Source organism: Melospiza georgiana, chromosome 1 (genome assembly GCF_028018845.1).
Source record: "Melospiza georgiana isolate bMelGeo1 chromosome 1, bMelGeo1.pri, whole genome shotgun sequence".
NCBI classification, from domain to species: Eukaryota; Metazoa; Chordata; class Aves; order Passeriformes; family Passerellidae; genus Melospiza; species Melospiza georgiana.
The window spans coordinates 116,167,452-116,192,506 of record NC_080430.1 but is presented as its reverse complement, the minus strand read 5'-3'; the positions used below and the strand labels follow the sequence as shown (position 1 = coordinate 116,192,506).

Below are 25,055 nucleotides of genomic sequence, written 5' to 3'. Positions count from 1 at the left end.
TTCCCCACCCCAGCACTCTTCCTTCCAGTGCCAGGCAGCACACATGGAACACGTTATCCTGTTCCTCCCGCAGCACAGCGCTGCTCCCTGCACCACTGCACCCTCCCAGCCTCACCCACACACCTCAGGCAAGGCTGAGTCGTGGCCCTCAGTGAGGAAAGCTGACTAGAGCTGGTAAAAAATCACCCATTATTACTTCAGCCTATAAATGGAATAACAAACACCTGGATCCCATAGCTATTAAAAACCCAACACCAATGCTTTAAAAAATGGATCAAAACTACTTCAGGTTTTCTAATGTCATCTAGCATTCTTCTACAAACATAGTTATATCTACTCAAGCATTGCTAAGTTACTTTTTTTATGCAGAAAACTATGACAAACATAAAGTAGCAAACCACCATGTTCTAATTTTTATTCCTCTAGGTACTTATTCATTGAGGGTGAACTGCACACAATTTTAGTTTTTTCCATGCATATGCTTTGGATTGAAATTTAAGTTATGCCAGTCATGCTTTGTTCTTGCTACAGGAATTCTCTCCTGGGACTATCTACTTACTGGCCTTTGCTGTTTATTGGACGTTGGATCCCTCACATAAATAGTTCGTTCAGTTTTACGTACTGGTTGGTTCTTCAAATCTAGCCCATCTCCATGCAGATTGTCTTTCCTTTTTGATTTTATACACCCCATATTTCCTGTTGAAATAAAAAAGGTGTTAAACAAAATCATTGTGCCATAAACCAAGCCCTTTCCCATGAAATCATCTGAGCTACATAGTAAAAATGTTCTTCCTTCTCATATAAAACAGTTCATGGGAAACACAACTGAAGGTTAGGCCCACACATTGATAGCTCTTTTCTGTTACAAAGGAAAGAAATTACCTCGTCTCAATCCACAGAAGTAGTAAACTGTTATTTACCATTTCTTCAGATTTTTTATATTTTCTCCCCAGTCTACTTTTCCCTGCCTAAACTCCTTGCATCTTTCTGATACTTCTCTAAGCTTTGGAATGGATATAATGAAAATGCAATTATTGCAGGGATAATTTTTATCTGTATATTTTAAAGAAAAAAAATCCTGTCCACATTCTGAGAACTGCAGCAGGAAGTAGCAACGCCTGTATCTCCCCACTTCATTCTGCAGATGCCAGTCTAGCAGGGAGCTCTGTTTGATTCAAATCCCTGTCTCACATGAGGCTGATGACTTGTGCAGTCCCAGCTCCATGGCAGACACACTGCTACTGTGTCCTTCAGCAATGCACCTCCTTGTTCACACAGGCACGTTACAGCAGCCTAAAATAGCCAATGTGTGTGCCAGCAATGGCAAATCAGCACACCAGGATTTCTTCTTCAGTATCATTTAGAAGGCTAATTCTTCTCTCAGGATGTGCATCCATGCTAAATCAGATGAGATACAGCTGTTAGCATCTGCATGACTGGAACCTGACTGCTAATCCCGTGATACAATTACATAGTACTCCAGCAAATATATATATACAACATTATCTCTACAATCCTCCCTCCAAGGAGAGTAATTATACTTACTCTTCAAAGAATCCACTATGAATGCTTTTCAACCCTCTCCTTCTCTCCTCTCTCCCTCCTTTCAGGTCAGTGCTCTAATGCTAGGTTCACAGTCACATTTTCCCTTGCAGGCACACAGTCTCACTCCCCCCTGCCCTAATTAATGTTTAAAGCCAGTTCTTTGAAGAACAATGTAAAACCTAAAATAAGAGCTCGGTGCAAATATAGGCTCAAGTAAACAAACACAGCTGGAGAAGCTAAAGCAGATTGTAAGACTCTCATCCCACTTTTACCTTCATCTCTAGGATAGAAAAGGTTCATGGCAGTGAACAGGTAAAGCAGTAGCAGAAGTGTCCATTGGCAGACACAACTGTACCAATGGGATGGAGCCTTGCAGCTGCAAAAATTAACCAGACTGGACTGGGTGCATGTTAAGACTCATACTTTTGTAACAATATCTATGATAATCACAATCCTAACTGATTACAAAAATAAACCAAGGCAACAAGCAGTCTCTCATGGCAAGTCTCAACTTCCAACATCACCTTCATTTAATGTCCCATCCTGCCATTGAGGAAGCACTACATAATGACACAATGCACTGTCCTATTCACAGTTAGAGTGTTTTCTTCTAAATATGACAGAGGGATATTTCCTCTCCTACCATTTCTGTAAATTATCTGTCACCTATTGCCAACATGTCTTGGATGTCCATAAGATTCAGCAGTGATCTGTGATCCTGGTTTAAAGCAGCATTAAAACCCACTGCTCCCCTTCTTTTCTTCTCTGGAACTAAAAATAAAAGGAATCCTACAGAAAATCGATAGGCACTGACCAGGGAGAGAATAAAAGTTTCCTCCTCTTGACTGTCAACATTTCAGTGTTCCCACATTTATTTGACAGCACTGGAGCACATCTTCATGCAGGAGCTTCCCTTAGAAGCAAACATCTTTAATGCTTAATTTTAATGCTTTAATTTTTGTGATGCTCAGCTATATGTGGGTTGCATACTAGTTGTTTTGCAATACTGAGAAGGATTTAAAAATTTATTTTATTTATTTATAACTGTAGGTATGTAGATGACTCTTGTTTTGTCATTCATGGTTCATAGGAAATTTCTGTACACCCACAGGCAGACTGATGTTTGCAAACTCACCCTAGACATCAGGAGGGCCAGTGTTTAATTACCTGCTGTATCTGCAAGATCAGGTATTTATCCACTTAAGTGCTAACCTTTCTGCTCTTGAATAGTTCTGCTTGTCCAGAACAAATAGCTGAAGTGGAGGGCATGAAGTAATTTGATCTAAGTTGTCAGCCAAAACTCCCTTTCCCTATTCCTGTAAGAAAGCTGAGCACATCTTTAGAGACTGCAGCCTGCCCAGTGTCAGTGTAAACTCAGAGAAAAGCATTTTTTACTCAGATTTTTTTCTCCAGCTGAAAGCACATGAACAGCTGTCAGTTCTCTGCTGTGAGGCCGTGTTAAGCTCAAGGCTGGCATTTGTTCATGACAGTAAGAACTGATCAGCAATAACTATGTAGAGGTGCTTTGAAATCACACAGAAGTTTACTTGATGCCAAGTGAAATCACACAAATCAGTTTGTGAGATGACCATTGTGATGGCTTCAAAGAGAAGATCCTGAGCCTCATCACGAAGCACTGTTTTTTCTGGGTTCTTTTCCTCATAGAGGTGAAAGTCCACAGTCCCCATAGGACTCAGCTGGTTCTACATGAGCAAAAAGCCCCAACAGTGGGTGCAGAAGCCCACAGCTGGTTCAAGGGGGTTACTGCCCCTTTCCCTCCAGTACAGCCCCAAGGACTGAACATCCAGGAGGAGCCAGCTGACAACAAGGGTTTACCTAAAGCTGAGCCCCACGATGCATTCTCCCAAAGCAGCCCCATTCTTGCAGTTCAGTTCTGCTCCAGAACACAGATTACAGCTGAGCATGTGGGCAACTGCTTCAGGAGTGGCATCCTGACCTAACTAAAACAGCAGTGCGGGGAGGAGAGTATAAATAAATAAAACATTTTACTTGCTGTAAATGTTTATTTGCCTGGTGCTCTGTAGCTGTGTCACAAGGAAGTGTTTTGTGCAGATAAAAAGAGAAAGAGAAAACAGTAAGCAAAGAGCAATACAGAGAGCCCAGCATCATTACAAACCAAACTCCATTGTTCTTTATCAGAGATAAAAATAATTTATGCATCAGAGAAAATGCTGCCAGTCCCTACTCAGATGTTTTCCATTCCAACAGCTCTGCAATACAGGAGACACTATTTCCTCTTCTTGCTCTGCATTCATTGTCCTGTCCACACCTCTAGACATGAAAGATTAACACTGAATTAAAAGAAATACTATTTTACATAGCTGCTACTCTTTATAAATAGATATCTGAAAAAGTAACAGCTTCTCTTTTAACAAATAGCATACTGTAGTTTATGGCTAAAAAGTAAACACAAGTACTTAGGTTAACAGCTGCAGCAAGGTGACAAGAATCTAGGTTCAGACAGCCTTCAAACAGCCACAGGAGTATCCACAAGAGCTATCACACAGAGCCTCTGCAGCAGGTTTTTCAAAGACCCTGATTTTGATGTTTACATTTGCCTTGAATTTTCTCTCTGAATCCCCTATCTCATCTTGGGTCTACAGCACTTGGGTCTTCATTCCAAAATGGTTTGGGAGGAGTGGAAGTCAGAAACTAATGCAGCATTCTTCCAGAGTTAATATCTGCTGTCTGTGCCCAAAACAGAATTCCTTTATCTGCCCTTTTCTACGCTTCCAGCAAAGCAATGTGTCTAAAGACACAATACTTCCTACTGCAGGCAGCCAAGTTTCATGTGACCATCACCTGTACATCCCCCATCAGCAGCATCTGGGGTTTCATCTCATCCCAGTGCTTACCCTTTGTATCATCTACAAAGGTGATCTCATTTTTCATTTTGTGTTTATAACAATTCTCTTTCTTGTGATTGTTACATACAACGTATATGGTGCATATTAGAAGTTATTTCCTAAAAAACCCACTCGACATGTCTGGTCTTTTCTGATCAAAGTCATGTCTTCATGGAAATGATTCTCAAATCTTCATAGATTATACTTCAGCTTTTCCAATAATAAATTAACTTTTAAAATAATTAGAACTACAACAATGAGCATACAAGCTCTATTTTATCAAAGTATGTATTTATCCAATAAATATCTGTTGCTGAAAAGGTCAGCAATCACTTACCAGAACACCTATGTGGCTTAAGGTTTTAACATATATATACATATGCATTTTAACAAGTACATAAATAAAATAAATTTGTATTCAACTGAGTGCAAAAAGTAAACTCTTCATTTAAACCACAAATTTTTCATGATTAAGAATAAGAGAAAAAAATTAAAACCCCCAACTTACTCTGAGTCTTGAATATTGCTTTATATTTAAACTTTTGAATCAAAGAACAGGAAATAACTGTTTACATCTATAAATAAAATCCAAACTGGTTACACACCTGGAGCTTTAAAGGGGGCATAGAGAGCAGAGAAATAAATTGCTTTATTTTTAATACCTCTTCCAAAATTTGAAAACAATACCATTGCCCTCTTCTGTTTTAGATGCTTCATTCCGGCCTTGAATGCCAGTTGGTTTGCTGCTACTTCACAAGTTATAGTCAGGGTAACACAGTGATGCCTTCTGTGCATTTCCCTCAAGGTCAAGGCAGAAGCGTCTCAAAGCTCAGAGTGATCGATTTAGATTACAACTGCTGGGGAGGAAGGACTGTAAGCCTGCTCTGCTCAAAGACAAAAACACCTGCTGTCTCAGAAGCTCATCCAACATCCTATGTCCCTTCAGTCAACTGCTCAAATTTATAATTCTATGAAAAAAAATTTAAAAATCTTCAATGTAAGAACTTCATTTACCTTAATGTTCAGCGCTTACTTTCACTTTATGTTGATCTGCTTCCACATCATCTGTACTACCCAAGTGTTGCAAGGATCTCCTTTATCTCTGTTATTGGGACTATGAGGACTATTTCTGGGAAACTTGGGTTCATTTCTGATTCATCATTACATGGCAAAGCAACTGCCAAGGAATAGAGAGCAGGAGCTTAACTAGAGGTGGCAAAGCTCAGCAGTGGCTTACCAGTACTGGTCTACACATATTTGTGCAAGTGAAGACTTGCCACTAGACCACAGCGAGAATAAGAGTGGCAAAAATAAATTATCTGTGGTTGGGAGCAATATGAAAACATCAACTGGAGAGCAACTGAAGAGAAGCTGTTTTCTGTTCCTCGCCAGTCTCAGAAGTTGTTAGATTTAAGCTTGTTCAGCCTTATTCTTGTACCAGCAATTTACCACATATATCTATAGCTATATATTAATTTAATAATATTATATATTATCCATAGATACACATTTCAATTTTACTGTAAGTCCTGACTGTCTGATAACTGTCATCAAATTGGACTCATGCAAATGCAGAAATCTGGGGGTCAGCTTTCATTTTGAGCTTGTTTCACTTCCTACATCTTGTTTTTGCATTGGCAGCTAACTAGGGGAACTTAAGCAGTTTCTTCCTCCATTGCCTTTCTGCTAAAATGGTTCTGTTTGTCTCAGTCAATCCTTGTTGCATGTATTTCAATATTTTGTCAAATTTAGCTTATTTCTGTAGGTCTGGATCAGCCCATCTCTGTGTCTCCCAAATGGAATTCATCCCTTATATGATATCCATGGGCATACACAGAAGGGCACAGATCACCATGTGCTCCCTGCAATGCTTATGGAAAGGAGCATGGATAACCTGAATCTACTCAGTGCTTGGCTATGACAGACTTGCCCTCTGTAGACTCTCACTGCTCCTCAGCTGTGAGAAGCCATAGTCCAGCTGCCAGCATTTAAAAGAAAATGGAAAAAAAAAGGGGCATTCTTTTAACTGCTTCAATCTTCTTTGTGGAAAAGGTGAGACAAAGTTAAAATAATATTTTGACATAAATATCTATATAAACAGGTCAAGAAGAGGAATAAGTTAATCCCCTGTGTAGCCAACATTACTGTGGTGAAAAAGTATGCAACAAGCATGTTACTTTAAAATTTCCTCATACCTGGTCTCACTTAAGTCAATCCCTCAAATTTTCCAAGGGTGCATGTCTGTCACAGCAAGACAATATTGCTAACTTATTTATCAACCATGATTAGAGCAAAGGACTACAAAATACTCTCTGGGAAAGGCAGATCTGTTCTAGGCAGCACAATCACATGGCACAAGCTCAGAAGCACGTTTTCCATGCTACATTTTTAGAGAGATCAATGGGTGATGGTGGGGAAGAACAAAATATTATTGCTGAAATTTTTCAGAACCTCACTCCGCTTGGCTTAGAAGCTGTCACGTAAGTCCCAGTCTTAAAAATGTTTTGGAGACAATAATGGCATTTAGCCCTTCATCCTCTTGGGAGATTAGGAAGAAGTCACATCTTTTTCAGCTTGTCTTCTAGACTTTAAAGACCAAACCCTCTCAGTTTTTTCCACTTCCACTGGTTATCCTAACAGCCCTTCTCCACATCTGTTTCACTTTGAACCCATCCCTCTTAAGAACAGGAGGTTGGAGCTGCCCAGATGTTTCAAGATGATTTTCAGCAATGCCTTGAGGAAAATAATATTACTATTTCTTCCATCTACTGAAATACCTCACTTAATAAACCCCAGAAATTAAGTTATGATTTCCACACTTTCATCACATTGGCCTTTCATAATCATATGGCCGTCCAATAAGACATCCAGGTTTGTATTGTATCACTTTTCATAATGACAAACTATTGTCATTGTCACAGCAGACTTTCCTATCCCCTGTGGCATTATTTTACACCCTGATATTAAATTTCTCCCCATTATTTCCCCAGGCTATTCATTGTGCATGATATTCTCAGCCACCTGTGTGTTTCTAATGCCTCTCAATATCACAAGGGACCTCATAGTTTTTCATTGCAAATGAAAGTACTTTTTAAAAGTCTCAATGTAATGCTAATGTAACACCAGGAAACAGAAAGTGGTCCTGCTAAGAGACTGGTAGTGGTTTCTGTCTGCTGCACTTCCCCTTGTTCCACTTCTTTCACAATTCCTTCCTTAGAAATTGAGACCAAGACAAATTCTGCTCTGTCCATGCTATCTCAGATTATTTTTATGCTTTCCTACATCAGTGACAGAAAGTATCACCCTACCACTTTCATGCTCCCAAACATCTGCATTCCTACTGCACTCGTACATCTATCACATTTATACTTCCTCTGCAATGCTCAGTTTTGAGCCCTGTACCAGTATTCCTGTCTCTCTCCTTTTCCAAGACCTGATTCCCAACACAAAGGTACAAATTAAACCAACTAAACCAGTCTGGGTTGGCAGACACCTTCCCTGAATCCTCTAACAAAATGACAGCTGGTCTCAATGAAAGTCTCACCACCCATTCCTCTATTGTTTGGTGTCCTGCTTTTCTTTCCCACATTTGCCTTCATATTGAAATGAGGGATAAGGACTTTACAATATTCATACCTCAATTCCACTTCCTTAAAATGGAAATTCAAGTTACAACAGGGCCAAAAGGTGTGCTGCCATACAACTATATTGGAAGCGAACTGTGGATTAGAATCAATAAAATGGTTTGGGTTGGAAGGAACCTGCTAGATCATCTGGTTCCAAGCCCCCTGCTCTGAGCAAGGACACCCTCCACTAGACCGAGTTACTCAGAGCCCAATCCAACCTTGAACTTTTCCAGGGACGGGGCAGCCACTGCTTCTCTGGGATATATGTGCCAGGGCCTCACTGCCCTCACAGTACAGAATTTATTCCTAATATCTAATCTAAACCTGTTCTCTGTCAGTTTGAAGCCATTCTCCCATGTCCAGTCACTCCATGCCCTTATAAAAAGTCCCTCTCCAGCTCTCTGGAGTCCCCTGTAGGTTCTGGAAAGCTGCTCCCTGGAGCCTTCTCTTCTCCAGGCTGAACAACCCTACCTCTAAGTCTGTCTTCACAAGACAGGAGGAGTCATACAGCAAAAAACCCCCAACAACTGACTAAAGAAGCAAAAACTTTTGGTGAGATAAAATATATGGACTTGCCATACTGATGCTGTATTGATGTGTTTCTGAAAAAGGCAGACCTGTTCTGAGCAGCAATATCATATCATCATATAATATAATATCAATCACATCATAATATAATATAATATAATATAATATAATATAATATAATATAATATAATATAATATAATATAATATAATATAATATAATATAATATAATATAATATAATATAATGTAATGTAATGTAATGTAATATAATATAATATATTGTATCAATCTTTTTTTCCCTATACTTCCCATTAATTTTTTTTTCTTACTAGATGAGACTTTTAGTGATGCATTAACCAACATGAACGAACACATTGCTGCACTAAATGGAAAATAAGTGACTTAAGTTATCACATCCCAAACTTCCAATAGGAAGGAGTGCTTTGGTAAAAATAATTCTATCAAAGTAAACACTTTCTATATTCACATGGCACTTTCCAGCATTTGCCTGTCTTGCCTTTAAGTGTCCAGGGAGAGGGTAACTTCATTCAGCGCTTGGCTAAAATACACAGTCTTTGCTGGAGCTCATAAGTGACACGTAAAATAAATATCATCATAGCGGATGACATGAAAACTAGCTCTAACAGGGGTGGGAAGCTTTGGCCAAGAAAAAAAAAAACTTCCGTTTTTCTGTAAATTCACTGCAGTTTTGTCTAGATTAGTTAAAGTCTTAGTTTCATGAAGGAATTTTGGCAGCTGCTAAAAAACAAAAAAACAACACATTAGAGTAAATAAAAATCAGCAAGAAACACGGAAAATAATGTCACTGTGGTGGTATAATGATGTTATAATGCTTTCAGAAGGATGAAAATAAAATCCTGAAACAAAACATCACATTGAAATGAAGCAGAATTTGTACAAACTACTGATCCTAGTTCATTGACTTGAAGAAAAAAAATTACCAAAACACAAGTTAATCCACGGAAGATTGTAATTTTGCTAACATTGCATAATAGACTTTATATATTATGAAAATATTCCATATTCATTTAGTCAGTATTTTTGGCACTAATTTTAAACCAAGTCTTACATTAAAATAACATCTGTTTTCTGACCTTATAATACTTGCTTCATTTTATTACAATCATTTGCCTCAACTGCATCCTCCAGAATTTTGAATCAATATCAACAATGAATTAATTCACTTTGCCAGCCCTCAGGCAACCACATCTTCCATTTCCTCAACTTTTTTCCACTGTAGTATATCTTTTGAACATAGGGGGAAAGGTCAAATAACATCTTAATTTGACATAACAGAATAAATACTTCTATCAAATTCTTCAAAAGGATCATATGACATGGAACAGAAAAGCTGTGCCAACACATTAACCAACTTAAAGCAAAGGTTCCCAAAATACTTTAAAGACTTTAAAGTGTAATGCAAGCTATAAGTAAAAATGTCATTTTCTTGATTGGTAAAAACTCCCAGTAATGACAAACAGCAGCTTCATTTAACCAAATCTCCATTTCCAAATGAAAATTTGGCCAAACCGCTACACTGAAAAGGATCAACATTCTTCCTAACTATTTGGAAGTGTCCCAATCCAGCTAGCAAACCCCAAGGTCGACATCTACTTTCCAAGTTAAGTGTATCTATGACTCACATACCATTTTTTTCAGCTTTAAATTGATGATTTTGGCCAACAATGGCAGTGTGCTAAATTTTCAGTACTTTATCTTTGCCCTACACTTTATGTATATATGCTGCTATGTATTTCTATGCCTCCCACTAGGATAAGGATCCTTCTCCACTCCTTTCTAATGATTAGAGCAATAAGTGTGGTATAGGAAAATGAGAAACTACCCATAAAAAAAAAAAAGTTGGTGGAATGAGGTCCAAGAGTAGCCCCAAGGTCTTCATCCTCATAACAAGTGACATGATGGAAGGATAGGACAAGTTTCACACAGTTCCTTTGGAGACCACACATCTGGGAATTATTCTTCTTTACCCAGCTATTTATCCTGCCGTTCTCCTTCACAGACTTTGCCTCCCAAAACAAGGTGTAGTTGAGAGATGTGTGACCAGAGCGTCTCTGTGAGTCCCAAAGGCCTGGTTCATGCCCACAGTGGCTTTGCTCAGGTGTTGATTTTAATATACACTTTGATGTATTGGAAAGCAAAGGCACAGCTACACAAACCATCTGCACATCACTGTGCAGTGCCCCATGCCTGCATTTACAGCGTGACACATGGAAGAGAAACGAGAGCTTCTCCCTGTTTTCTGAGCCTCAGAAGAGAACAAGGGACAAAGTTAGCAACTAGCTAACTTATAATGAGTTTGGGGAATCATCTGCACCAGGCTGCACCCTAATGAGCTCTTCGGCTGGAATTTGTTACTCTGCCCTCTCCAGAAGGTGCAAAGGAAGGTGTATTTGCAGGTAGCAGCTGATACTTGAAACTCTTTTCTCCTTCAAGTAAGGCAGCCTAATGTTCAACCTCCACATGCCTGGACAAATGGATTGATGGGACTCTTGTTGAAGAAAATTATTAATAGCTACTATGACATAGGGGAGAGGATAGTTATTTATGAAGGTGTCCTTCAAGTAGTTAATATGTTGTTGGCAATAAAGGACTATTTTGCAGATGTGATCGCTTGCTTTGAAGTGTGCCTGTAATTCAAACCCATTGCTGTATTGTAAATAGAATGCAAAGATCATGAACATCATGAAACCACCACAACATAAAATCATGGTCTTGTTAAGGTAGACCTCTAAGATCATCACATCCAAACCATGTCCCCAGCTGCCACATTTAGAGAGGTGCTTTGAATGTTTTCAGGGCTGGAGATCCTACCACTGTCCTGGGCAGCCTGTTCTAACACCTGGCTACGCTGTCAGTTAAGAACTTTTTCCCAATATCCAATCTAAATCTCCCCTGGCACAACTTGAAGGAATTTCCTCCTGTCCTGTTGTTTGCTTCTTGGAAGAAGAGATCAAAGCCTACCTGCACACAGCCCCCTTTCAGGGCATTGCAGAGAGTGATAACGTCTCCTCTGAGACTCCTTTTCTGCAGGCTAAACAGCCCCAGCTCCCTCAGCCACTCCTCACAGGACTCTGTGCTCCAGACCCTTCACCAGATCCACTGCCCTTCTCTGGACTCGTTCCAGAACCTCAATGTCCTTCTTGTAAAGATGGGCCTAAAACTGAACACAGGTGTGATTTGAGGTGTGGCCTCACCAGTGCTGAGTGCAGGGGCCAATCCCTGCCCTGCTCCTGCTGGCCACACCATGGCTGGTCCAGCCCAGCATGCCATGGACCTTCCTGGCCACCTGGCTGGCTCATGCTCAGCTGGCTGCTGACCAGCACCCCCAGGTCCTTTTCTGCCAAGCCACTTTCCAGCCACTCTGCCCCAGCCTGTAGCGCTGTGTGGGGCTGCTGCAACCCAAGGGCAGCATCCAACATTTGGTCTTGTTGAACCTCATGCAACTGACCTCAAGCCATCAATCCAACCTGTCCAAGTCCCCCATCACATCAATATAAACATGCTGGAGGACAGCAAGTTCACAGCCAGCAAGCCCTGATGAAGATTTTGAGGGTGGTCTCATAGAAAGTATGCCACTTCTCCTTTGGGTTTATCTTCTGTTTTCAGTGTGTTTCATAAAAGAGAAATGGGGAGAAGAACTAAAGTGCATATTAGTTTTTGTTCTTTCAGATTTGGTTAACTATATCCCCAGGGTATAAATCAATTTTTATAAACCTTACGTGGTTTCATGCGTTCTACAATCCACTTAAACATGGATTATGGCAGTTATGGCTAAATCAGGGCAGAATGACTTCTGTGTCAATGGATCCTAACTGTAACAGCCTTGCCATTGTGCAACTCATATTACTTTCCCCATGCTGAATTTGCCATCCTGCTTCATTGGTCAGAAGGCTTCTTTATCTGCTGTCACCTCCATGTTTGAATGCTAATATGTACTCATGACTAAGCTTGCAACTAAAAGATAGCATTCTTCTTATAATAGCATCATTTTATGTCTTGAGCATGTCTAAAGCACTGCATTTCACAAAAGAGAAGCAGATTTTTTTTCACTAACTTCAAACACCAGCATACATTTAAATTAAAAAAAAAAAGTTACTCTTCCTGCAGATTATATTGTGTTTCATTAGCTGTACAGCACTAGATAAACACAGAACACTCCTGAAACAGAGGACATTGTACTGGGGTATGCAATATGGATTCAAGAATCAATTCTATGCTCAGAAAAAAAATTTGGGGTTAAATCATTCATGCTGACGTGAGCTAACACTCAAAGCACAGTTCCTCCTGAAGGTTTGCAAACATTGGACAAGTTTGCTCAAGTTGCAAGAGGAAACTGCAAGAGTTCTCAAAAAAAAAAAAAAATCAGCGTGCCACTAAAAAAATCTGGTGCCACTAAATTACGTGGCAGAAATGAAATTTTTTGCTGTTTAATCTTTGCAGGGATACCAGACCAGCATTCAGCACTTTAGCAAATGCTAAAATATCCACAGGAAAAACCACCTTGTCTTGTTCTCACTGATGTTAAGTAGCAGAATCTCCCTGAACTTCAAGGGTGTAAGAACACCCTCCAGGTTCTGGCATTTCACAGAAGCCTATTTGTAACTCAGTTCTTTTACTTGACTTTAAACTCTGCGTTATTATATTCCTTCAAGGGCATGAATCTAAACCAGGAATGTACCGGCTGGTTTCTGGCCCAACTTAGTTAACTGTTAAAAGTAACTGTTGCAACATGTCACAGGTGCTGCAGCACCAAAGGTTCTGAACCAACAGTTTGCTGCAAACATAAGTAGAATTAAAGGAGCTATATAATTAGCAATTTTGGGAGGTTTTTAGATTAAGTCCTTGAAATCAGAGGAGTTTTTTTAATAGATACAAGTAGACCTCTCTTAAGTCTACCAAACATATCCCGAGGGGCTGCAAAATTTCACCAATTTGAGTCTGAAAGCTTGTCATGTAAAGAGGGAAGCACACTCCAACTGAAGTCTTGTGAAACTCCATGCTGAAGCTGGGGTGGCAGTAAGAGTGTAAAAAGAAATACCTCACTGAAGGACATGTCATTGAATCGATAAGAATTCACACCCAAGTTTCTAAGCATATTTTACACATCTATTACACACATGAGCAAGAATAAGAAGTTTCTCTAAAGTTAACCAAAATTAGAAATATTTTATGTGCTTTCTATTTTCATAAAGGCATGAGAATGAGAATTTGGAAAGGTCTCTGAAGAAAAGATTGCAAATACCTGGTATGACAGTTCACTTGACTGTTCCTGCCTCAAAGGTTCTAAGGAAGAACTGGAGTGCTCCAATTTTAAACACAGGTATGTCTTTGCAGATAATCTTTCTCAAGGGCAAGAATGAAGTTTCCCATATTACCAGGACAGCAGCTATGCAAGTATATTAACTTGATTAGAGTTCTTTTCTATTTGAGAGAAATTATTCTGTACTAAACAGAAGATCTGACGGGAACAATTTAAAGATGCATGTTGAATTTGCTCAATATGCTAATTTATTTCATTTTCAAAAACTAATAATTTGATCTCTGCTACTATTTTAACTTTGCCTTGAAATTTCTTGTTTTCTCTAAAACTCTAAAAACAGCCAACACTTTTGTGTTCACAAAATGCCACTTCTGGCTTATGCAGCATTTAGTATTTTCATTTGTTTCAAGTCCTGCTTAATGGTCAGTTGATAGCGGATGAAGACCTAGCAGTTACAGCCATAGCAAGTTTCACTGAACCAGGCTCTGATCCAGCAAGTCACAGCACACAGCTTGCAGGAGCTCGACAGACTTCAGGAGACTCACATCAGGACTTTCTGCACAAAGGGCAGCACACAGACCTTAAAAAATAGGCCAGCACTCACAATAGTTCTAGAAGATTTAGACTCACTGTCAACTGAAGAACCATGACAATGATTATTTTCACATTCACACTGCTGATTGCAAGAATTTCATAGCACTATTATTGGCTGCTCATCAAGGCTTATAAACTTTGTAACTCCACATAATTCAAAAGTACACAGCTCACAGGCAGGACATGTGATTATGCTATGCTTTGAAAAACTGCCTTAGATTGTGCACAAGCCCCAGAGTTTGAATGTGACTTCAGCCCTCCCAGCCCATGCAGCTAACTTTCAAAGCAAGAACTAAAACCAAATCAGTGTTCACTATGGTTATCCAAGTTTGTTTCAGGAGAACAGTAACAAGTCCACAGCTTGCATTTTAATTCCACAGTATTAAGTGTTGTGCAAAGAAGGTGCTTTAACAACTGGTAAGACTTCTTCATTGTTTGGCCACACATGGGAAGTCCTCAGGACAACACAAACCATATGAGAAAAGCTGTAGGAGAGGAGGCCAAAATCCTTAAGAAATCAGAATTGGGGTTGATACTGAGAAACAAATTAAGCAGGAAGACTGCAGAAGCAAAAAGACAAAAAGAGAAAAAACCAATCAAATAAGAATGCAAAGGATAATAACTAACTGGAGACAATTATAGTCCCTAGGAAAGCATAAACTCTCAATCAGTATGACAAGATACAGAACATGTAACAAACATATGTATTCTGTTTAGAGAAACATGAGAAATTACTTTTCTGTGTCATACCACACAAGCCACCTGCTTTTATTGCAGGAGTAGAGAAAAAACCTTTCACTCATCCAAACCTAATCCAACACATATAATTTGAATAAGCTACTCAGATGCATTTTTGACACTTGCAGCCTTGTTTAAATGCTCCATTAAGAGCAGAAGTATTTTACCTGAAGCACCCTTCTCCCACTTGCTCACTCTACCAAAACTCTTTTCTGCTGGTGCCAGCTCCATTGAACTAGGTTCTTCTGAACTCGCACTGCCTTCTCAAAGCTAAATTTCTTCAGTTTCACTTTCTGTGGGGTCAGTGTATGGCGCACACCAACACCAATGAGCACAGAACATCAATCCTGGAGCAAGAGCTGTTGTCTCAGCACCACATCCCCACAACAGCAAGACTTGATTTCTTCTCTGCAGGCCAGCACACATGCTGATGAATCCATGCTCTGCTTCCCTGAACCAGAAGTGTTTACAAGGAGGGTCAATGCTGGCTCAAAAACTTTCTCCATGCACAGCTACACAGCACACAAAAACCTGCATGCAACAGAAAAGAAACTTGACCAGAGAAGGTCAAAGCAGCATCACAAGAAGGGCAGACAAGGTGGCAGGGGACAATCCACACTGACCGTTTTCAAGACAGAAACCCGTTTTAAGTCAGTTTGAGGTGACAATTTTAAATCAGATGTGTCAAACAGCAGTTAGCTCTCTCTAAAGATCACTTACATAAAATGTACATATAAATGTACATTACACACAAAATGTACTCTATACAGAAGAGTCCTTGCTGATCACCTACAGAAGTACAAAATTGCCCTTAGACAAGGCACAGCCTTAAAATACTTTGAAGGCCATCCCAGTCCTTCCAGGTTGGTACTCCACTGGACTCATATCTCTTTCAGAGGCTGGGGGTATGTATTTCTGGATGACTATTCCCTGATAAGTAGTTTACAAATGATTATTGGAGTATGAAAGTTGATAAGGCTTACTTTTCCAGAAAGGGAAAAGAAAATTTGCTGCAGATGTCTAAATCAAGAGATGAAATAAACAGTTTATAACACTGACAGTCCTGAGGACTGGAGAGAAAGAAACAGCAGAATGATGTTGGCAAAAAAAAAAAAAATGATGGGAGGAGAATAAAAGGAAATTGTGGTAGGGAGTACTCCTACAGCAGGGTAAAGACTGAAACATGGATTTTTCCAGGAAATTGGGGAGCAAAAGCCTCAAACAGCATATCATTACTAATGAAGACATTTGAAGCAGTGTGGGTCAAGGACTTTTTTGGAAACGCTTGTAAACATTATGGCAGAGGGAGGGGAACTGCTCCCAAGGAAATTTACAGGAGATTTTGAGAAGAGGCAAGCTCTCCTGTCAGGCAAAGGGGGAGCACTGCTGTCCACTGCCTGCCATCTACATCCCAAGAGAAATGGGCTTAGAATTCACCTCAGTATGACTTGGTGCTTCTCCACTGGTGCCATGACAGCTGCTGCAACCTCTCCTGAAGCCAGTGCAGGTATAACTGGACAGAGAAAGGAGGACAAATTGCCACACCAGCAATCCAGCAGAAGAGCTGCTTAAAAGGCAGGTTTTCCAACACCCCTCACGGGCTGGTTTCCCTCCAGCCTTCACACAGTTCAGCATATCTTTTGCAATGGAAGCCTCAGGTTACAAAAATGTACTTTGAATCCCATTTGCACATTCTGCTACACCACAATGGCACATTCAAATGATGCTTGCAATGTATTTTGAACAAGTTGAACACAGAACATCCAATATAGATTTTCCTCTTTCTCCTGCCCATCCCCTTCCTGTTTGTTTACCAAAAACTTTCACTTCCTCAGTGACACTGACACCAGCTCTGGCAGTCGCTTAACCCTGGTTCTCCAGTCCCCTTTCACTCACACCTGAATTACAGCTCCCCAGGGCATTTAGTACTTACTGAAGGGTTTTAAAGATCCATCAAAACACATGGTAAGGCTGGGGCTGCCCTGGAGAAAACAATTTCGATCTAATGAATATAAACTTCATTATTCTGGTAAGGGACACTCTAGCAGGCAATTTCAATATACGCAATAGACGTGCTACTGTTCAGATCCTTCCCTACTCAGCTGATACTACCAGGAAATATTCTTTTTGTCTGAATAAAGCAGAACTTAATCACAGGTCAGACCTACTTATTTATAAATGTGTTACCACTACACAGCAATTCACTCAAACATGGTCTTTAACTTTTGGTATTAATTTTGTTCTAAGCCCCTAGGACAGTCATACATGGAAAGAGAAAACCTTAGCAGCCAAATATACTTCTGTACTAATTCCTGCAATACCATATTGCTTCAGTTTAAACCTAAGGTAAAATCCAAATAAGATTTCATTAAAAAAAAAATCAAACACGTTTGTATACACCTGTCTGTACAAAATAATGAAGGAAACATGAAAAAAAGCAGTAGATTGTAGATACCACATCAGAAAGCCCACTTAAGAGATTATGCTTTTTTTGACAAACTTCCTGAAACTGCTTTTTTTAAACCAACAAAGGAGAAGTTAAACGCACATCCCAGAGGGAGTCCTTTCCCTTTAAAATTTTATCATTTCCATACTTAGAGCAACCCTCTAAAATAGAGAAAACTGCAAAAAGTGCCATTTCAGAAGAGTAGCTGCATCCCATACTTCAACACTTTTGGTGAACTATCACATGTTCCAGTTTAAGATTGCACTATTTCCTATCACAGCTGGCCTTTGCAAATTAAAGTAAGAAATTCTGCAATATGACAACCACAGGAAAAAGAAGCCTACTGCCACATGCAGCAGGGACCATAGAGGAAGAAGGACACTTTGTTCAGACTGTTTATCATTGGAGTCCTTTGAACTGAAGACGTAAGACAAGTGTGCTGCACAAACACAGGAACCAATTGTAGATACTTAAGATGCCAGCAGTTTGAAAAAGATAGGCAAAGCTGACCTAAGGGAGACCAAAGGCTGGCCTGGACAGAACTAGTTCACCCTTTTAACCCACCAGAGAAATGAGATCTACCCATTATTCCCTCCACCTTTCCTCCTTTCTGTTCTCTCCAGCAAAGTATTACTGTCAAAATACCGTTTCTCTTCTGACACTTGCCTGACAAAAGTAACCGATCTATTTACCTCTACAAATAGTTCTTTAGGGCACAAACCAAATACAAATATCCCATAAATATTTGGAGGAAATGCTTCCAGCACATGATGAATTCTGCCTTCACGTTTTGTTCCATGAAGCCACATTTTTCAGGAAAGATGCTCAACTCAAATGTGAATAATTCAGTCTCGGAAATTACAGCATTTAATGACAATGTCAACAGGAAGTGTATCTGCATCAGGCAAAAATAAATATGAAAGCACAGACCTTTCTATCCTTCCCTGAAGGACAATGAAGTTTAAACTAGGAACAGTCACACTGAGGACAGTTACACTGCATTTGTCTTTTATTAGTACAGGCTGATTTCTTGGAGAAGGCACCACTACTGTTTACAGGGTGGCAGACTCCTTCACCCTGCATGCGTCATTAAAGACTGTTTTCATACAAATGCAATTTTACATTTTTATCTACAGTTTCCTATGGTAAGGCTTAGCAAGTCTGGAAGCCTTTCTTATTACACCATCTCTAGCATTCCTACACTCTCATTAAAGAGGGGACAGAAATGAATGGGAGAAGTAGGAAGTAGGAATATGAGCAACAGGACAAAAAATCCTAATTCTCAGCTGGGCAACTGGTTTTTCTATAGAATGAAGCCTTTTTGCTTAGAGATGGAAATCCTACAGAGGCAATATTATAACAAATGCTGCTTAACAGAGTCACATGGTTTGGTGTAATTATTTACACACTCAGCTCCATAGCTTCAAAAGGAAGTATCATTCCCTGGACATAAAGCTCACACAACCCTCAGGATCCCCAGCCCATGGATTCTCCTCCCAAACTTCCCATTAGCACATGATGGCTCATATCCTTCTGAGATCTCTGTGGCAGCAGACATCCACCTCTGTGTACAGCCATGCTACCACAGCAGATTGCTAGGAATCCTAGGTTATACCTAATGCCCACCCCATTAATTAATTAATTATAGTTAGTTAGTTAGTTAGTTAGTTAGTTAGTTAGTTAGTTAGTTAGTTAGTTAGTTAGTTATTCCCCATGTACTTGTCTTCCGTGTTCACTTGGTTTGAAAAGGGCTCCCTGAACCCTAAGAGCAAAAATGGCTTTACAACTCCCTGGACAGAAGAAAAAAATGTCACTCAGTTACTCAGGATATGCACATATGGAAAGGAGGAAAGATCTCATCCCCTTCCCAGATCACCTAGCCCTTTGACAAAAACAAAAATTGTCTCCTGATCAATATGTGTTCATCCTGAAATCTCAAAGATTCCTATAAAGATTCAAAATAACATGCAGAGTAGAGGTAGGCAAACATCTCCTTTTTTGTGACAGCAATAGAATAACAAATGAGATTTAATACAGCAGCACTTAAACCTTCCCAACTAACTACAGAGAAGTCAGTGTTGCTCCCTGATGTGCCCCACAAGAAGGGTTGGCCAGGTGTAGCATCTCTGGTTTGGTGGGACACCCCACTGAAGAACAGAACCAAACTGAGCCTGGAGACCTTGGACTTGTTTTCATTGCCTGTCACAGGAATTACTCCCCTCAACCCTTGCTGCTCTGTGATGCCATTTAGCTCACAGGAGTCAAAAAGGCCATAGGAAGAGAGGTCACTTCAATTACATAGATAAACTGAGGGGTGGAAAGTACTGTGGAATAGTTACTTATACATTCATAAATACTTATCTGTTCATAAATACCTGCAAGGAATTGTTCCACATTTATGGAAACTCCCTTGAAAAGGGTAACATTAAACCCCATAGTATTAAACAACTCAAAGGCAGCAGGGTTTAACTTTGTGTTGTAAAGTTTCACAACTGACTGCTTTGTCAGAAAGAGTCATTGCACAACTCCACTGGTCAAGGGGCTTAAAAAGGAAGGCCTAAACCTTACCAGGTCTTCTGCATAAGAGGAAAAACCTCTTATTTACTAAAAAATAGAGAAAAGCAGAATAACTTGAAGTCAGCCAGCTACTGTACAAAGATGATCGTTCTATGTCATCGTGGTTTAAAAAAATCTATGTCAACAGCACACAATTAAGAGATTTTTACGTTATTAAGTAAAGAATTCTTTCCTAACTAGTCTCTAGCTCACAAAGTTGAAACAGAGAAAGAAAAGAGCTTTAAATCTCAGAAGAGATCCATAAAATGAGACATCTTTTGATCTCACAGTTCATTAATTTCAATCCTTCTCCAAGGTTTCATAACATCCTATTAACAGTATCTAACTGATTTCCAGCCTGTTGCTACTTTTTCAGAGAAAACGATTTGATTTTTTTTCTCATCCATACTTTCAGTGCTGTCGATAGTACGTATTAAAAAGATAACACCTATTCTGTCCTCAGTGTTGGGTTGGAAACAATCCACACAAACACAATTTGACTCTCCTTTTGGTAAAACTGAGCTACGTTTTCCCAACATAGCTTTGCAATTTCTCAACACATATCTTCTGCTTTTTGTTTTAACTCTATAGTGATACTGTGTTGAGTGCAGACTTATCTAAGTGGCACTCGTACTTCACAGATATTATCAATTAACATTACTATTCCTAAATTGCAAAAGTCATAGAAGTACTTGATGGGACCAAGCTTAAAAGTTTTAATTTTCAATTTGTAGTGCAGTGTCCTAAAATACATTAAGATTGGCCAGAGTGTTTCTCTTTCTTCAAAGGTGGAAACAAAAAGCAGGAGATGGGATATTGACCAAGGGTTTCAGATGAAACCAGCTTTGTGCTCCCTATGTTTATCAGTGGGAATATAACCTGGCTAAACAAGCTTTAAGTGTTAATCCCTTTGGCCTGTAGTGCCAACAGAGGGGAGCAAGGCAGCACGATGAGTTTGCGCCAACCCATTCACTGCCAACCCTTGAAAGACGCAATTTCAACAGAAACTCTTAAATGCTTTACTGAAGGTACAGCATCAGCTCCTAAACTAAAATTGTAAGGAGAAAACCCTTAAAGACCGTTCCTCAGGAATGCAGTACCTATAACAGCAGTCTGCAAGAAACACCGTGCACCAAACATCTCAACACCGTTTCCTCATCTTTCTTTTAATTCCAAGCACACTTGAACATACACTTAAGAGGAAGAAGCCTTAACTTGCAGAACGCACCAGAAAACACGCTCCTAGAAAAAAGCAGTGTAAGAAGGGATACCCAGGGATCACATCACCTCACCTCAGTCAAGGCTATCGTATTGGCTCGAAACGCCGACTGCGGACTTAAACCAGCTAATTTCACACGCTCCCCGGCACGAAACAGCCAGAAGGCACCCGAGCCCTCCGGATCCCAGCAGAAACCCGGCAAAGGGATACGAGACAAATCACGCTTTTGAGAATGACCATTTCATCCCCAACGCGGCTATTCCCCGGGAGACCCCACGCAGTCCTACCGGGCAGCTCGGGCGGCAGCGGCTCCTCCTCGCGGGGCAGAGGCGAGGGCGAGCCCGGGGCCGGGCGGGGCGGGGCGGAGCGGGGCGGGGGGACCGGGCGGCCCCGGGAGGAGCGGGCACCGCCGCTCCCGGCAAGGCACACTGACTTGGCCGGGAGGGAGCTCCGGGGTGCGGGGCGGCGGGGCCGGAGCGCGGCTTGGCTGTGGCTGTGGCTGCGCGGGCGGGGCGCGGCCGCGGGAGGTTCGCAGCCCGGGTACTTCCTGCTGCCGGGAACATTTGCATGGGGTGGACAGCGGGGAGAGCGGCGGAACGGGGCCCGGCCCGGCCCGGCTGCAGGCTGTGCCGGGGGTCAGCCCCGCCGAGCGGCCTCAGAGGGAGCCACCTCGAAAAGTTACAGTAAATATAACCCTGTTAGTCTGAGAGGCAAAAAAGGGGCTCTCTTTTCCCACCAACAGCCAAAAAACCATCTTAAACCCCAAAAAATCCACTATAAGAATCTTCTAAAGTCCATTGGAGGCTTGGTGGAGAGAAACAAAGAGCAATTAAGCTTATCTTTCAATGTTTCTTTTCTTTCAAGAATGATTTACTAGCCTGGTGAAAAGTGAAATAAAAATCTCACAGGTCAGCAAAACAGGAAATATGAACGCAGGACATAACAGGCAGAGGATGCAGGTGAAAAGCTTTGCGAGAGCCAGAGTCAGGTGTCATGTGTGTCCTGCCAGACCACGTGGGCGAGTTCAGGTCATGGAGGTTTCCAAGGCAGAATTTCAAATGAAAAGCGTTCAAGCTTTCCATATAAAAGTATTTAGATAATGGATCAAGTTTCAGAAACAGTAAAAGTGTTACAAGATGCGAGACACTCAAAGGCACCTCTGTACACTTTCCCAAAGTTCACCAGTACGGACTCGGGAGCTGGTGAGGACTTCTAACAGGACACCCAAACTGCTGAGAATAGCTCAGTGCAGCTCACACCCTGTTGGGTTTATGGGGAGAACCTGATAAATGTCGATGGGACTTAGAGATCTCTGGTGCTGGCACTCCTGGTGCTGTGCAGTTGGCACAAGCACTTCACTCCGGTTGGTGTGTGCTGCAGCCCCCTCCCATGCACCGGCTCCGGCACACAGGTCACTGCCTTGATCCTCTCAGTCCATAGAAACAGTGAGACAACAATCTGTCACATTTCTCGATCAGTCCCAGATGTCCCTGGGCATCTGTGGAGCTCTGAAAAGTAGTGGGCAATAGTTTCTGGTCTTCTTTGAATTGTGTCATCAATGATTAAAATAATATTGTGTAAATACTCAGTATTAGACCAGCCCCTAAAAGTATTGTAGGGTGAGACAATAAGGAATTCCTCAAGATCTATTAATAGAAAGTTGGTAAATGTTTTCTCTCCTCCTCCAACTTAGGTAAATGTGTTTCATAATAACAATAACAAAAACAACAATAAAATGAACAAACACTCAACAACCTTTTCCCAATGAAAAGCTTATACAAAAAGGAAAGATCGGACTAAATATACATTGGCTTGGGTTTGGGGATTCCTTTTGGTGGGAAATTTGGATTCCAAAAGTTTATATAAAATGAGCTATTTCTGTTTGGAAGTGCTCTGTTAGTACGTCATGTTTCCAGTTTCCTCTATAGGACAATCACCTTGATCTTGTAAGTTTCTTGGAGAAGTGGTGCACGAATCTCACATCTGTCTTGCTCTCCCTCCTTTCCTCTTTATATCTTCATTTCATTATTAAGTATTCTGCTGAGTCTGATATTCGCCTTCGCCTAGCAAAGTATTGGTGAAAATAAAATTTAGTTTCATAGTGCATAATAGATTCCAGCAGTTTAGTAAAATACAATCCTACCTATAATGTGAATAATCTGGAAAAATAAAAGAGGGTCTTAATTACCCTTAATAGACTCCTGTGCAATAGTAAATTGAGGAAACATAGAACAAACTCATCAGGTCTGCCCTAAAAGAACTAATATGAAGAAGGGTTAGAGTAGAATAAATACACTGTGCTTTATAAAATTTTTTTTAAAAAGACAGGTTGTTAGTATCATTTAAAATGTCATAGATTTATATGATATTTATATCATTATCCCCACTGTTAAGAAGAATATATACAAAATCTACTTTAGAAAGGATAAGCAGGAAAGGAGCTCTCTCTCTCTCATTATATATTCATCAAAAGGAAAAAAAAAAAGCTGATTTCAGTCTCACTACATCTGTAGGTCAGCTGTTCATCACATTTTAAATGTCTTTGTGCATAGATCCAGAGAGTTGGGGATGGTGTGAAATGGTAGAAATGGGGCAAGAATGAAACTTCAAGGCTGTCACTGAAGGGGAAGTCCTTGCAGGAAGGACTGTGAGTCACATTAGCCAGCCAGCGTTCATGCCCAGCAATCGATTTCCCGCTTTGGGAAGATGTGACTCCCAGACAATGTCTCTGCTGCTGATTTAAGCATGGCTGCAAGGCACTGCTCCAGTGTGAAGCCAGCTGGCAATGTAGGAGTCCATGCTCTTGGCATCCAGAGTGTGGGGACAACCCCACACTGGACCATGTGTCCTGGTTTCTGCTGGAATAGAGCTTGTTTTCTTCTTATTAGCTGGTGCAGTGCAGTGTTTTGGATTTAGTAGGAGAATAATGTTGGTAACACACTGCAGTTTAGTTGTTTATGCTTTCCCTAAGTCAAAGCCTTTTCAGTTTTCCATGCTCTGCCAGTGAGCAGGTGCACAAGAAGCCAGGAGGGAGCCGATCTCAACTGGCCAAAGGGATGTTCCATACCTGTCATACCCAGTATTTAAATATATTATATATATTATTATATACTGGAGAAGTTGGCAGGAGGGGGCTGATCATATCTTGGGGGTGGGCTGGGCACCGATCAGTGGGTGGTGACCAACTCTATTGGACAACACTTGTTTTCTCTTGGGTTTTATTCCTCTTTCTCTCTCTCTCTCTTTCATTACTACCATTATTATTATTATTATTATTAGAGTAGTTGTAGTAGTAGTTCAGGTGAAATCTGAAATCTCCTTGAGCTGAACTACTACTACTCCTACTGCTGCTGCTGCTACTATTCTTTTTTACTTTCCTTCAATTATTAAACTGTTCTTATCTCAACCCCTGGGTTTTTACCTTTTTCCAGATCTCCTCCCTATCCCATTGGGAAGAGGGCAGTGAGTGAGCAGCTGCCTGGTACTTAGTTGCCAGCTGGAGTTAAACCACAACACCATTTTAACTTTCAGATCGGCTCTGGAATATTTTTTGAGTGATAAGTGACCTGGGCCAGGGATGAGTCGAGCAATTTGTCAGTAGACTCAGAGCAATGCCCAATGATATTTGGTTGGG

At 40.6% G+C, this 25,055-nt stretch overlaps 1 protein-coding gene across 3 annotated transcripts in view; it reads right to left on the bottom strand.

The window, feature by feature from the left end:
• LYN (LYN proto-oncogene, Src family tyrosine kinase) overlaps positions 1-21,760 on the bottom strand; it is a 49,468-nt gene extending 27,708 nt beyond the window's left edge. Inside the window, exons 1-2 of one of the 3 annotated variants that reach the window (XM_058020566.1) lie at positions 21,709-21,760; positions 560-696 (exon numbers count right to left, since the gene is read on the bottom strand). In XM_058020566.1, the coding sequence (XP_057876549.1) occupies positions 560-691 (132 nt within the window). In that variant the 5' untranslated portion in view covers positions 692-696; positions 21,709-21,760. Of the gene's footprint in view, positions 1-559; positions 697-21,494 lie in introns of all 3 variants that reach the window. The other 2 variants (XM_058020574.1, XM_058020558.1) reach the window with 2 other exon arrangements.
• Between the last annotated feature and the right edge of the window lie 3,295 nt (positions 21,761-25,055).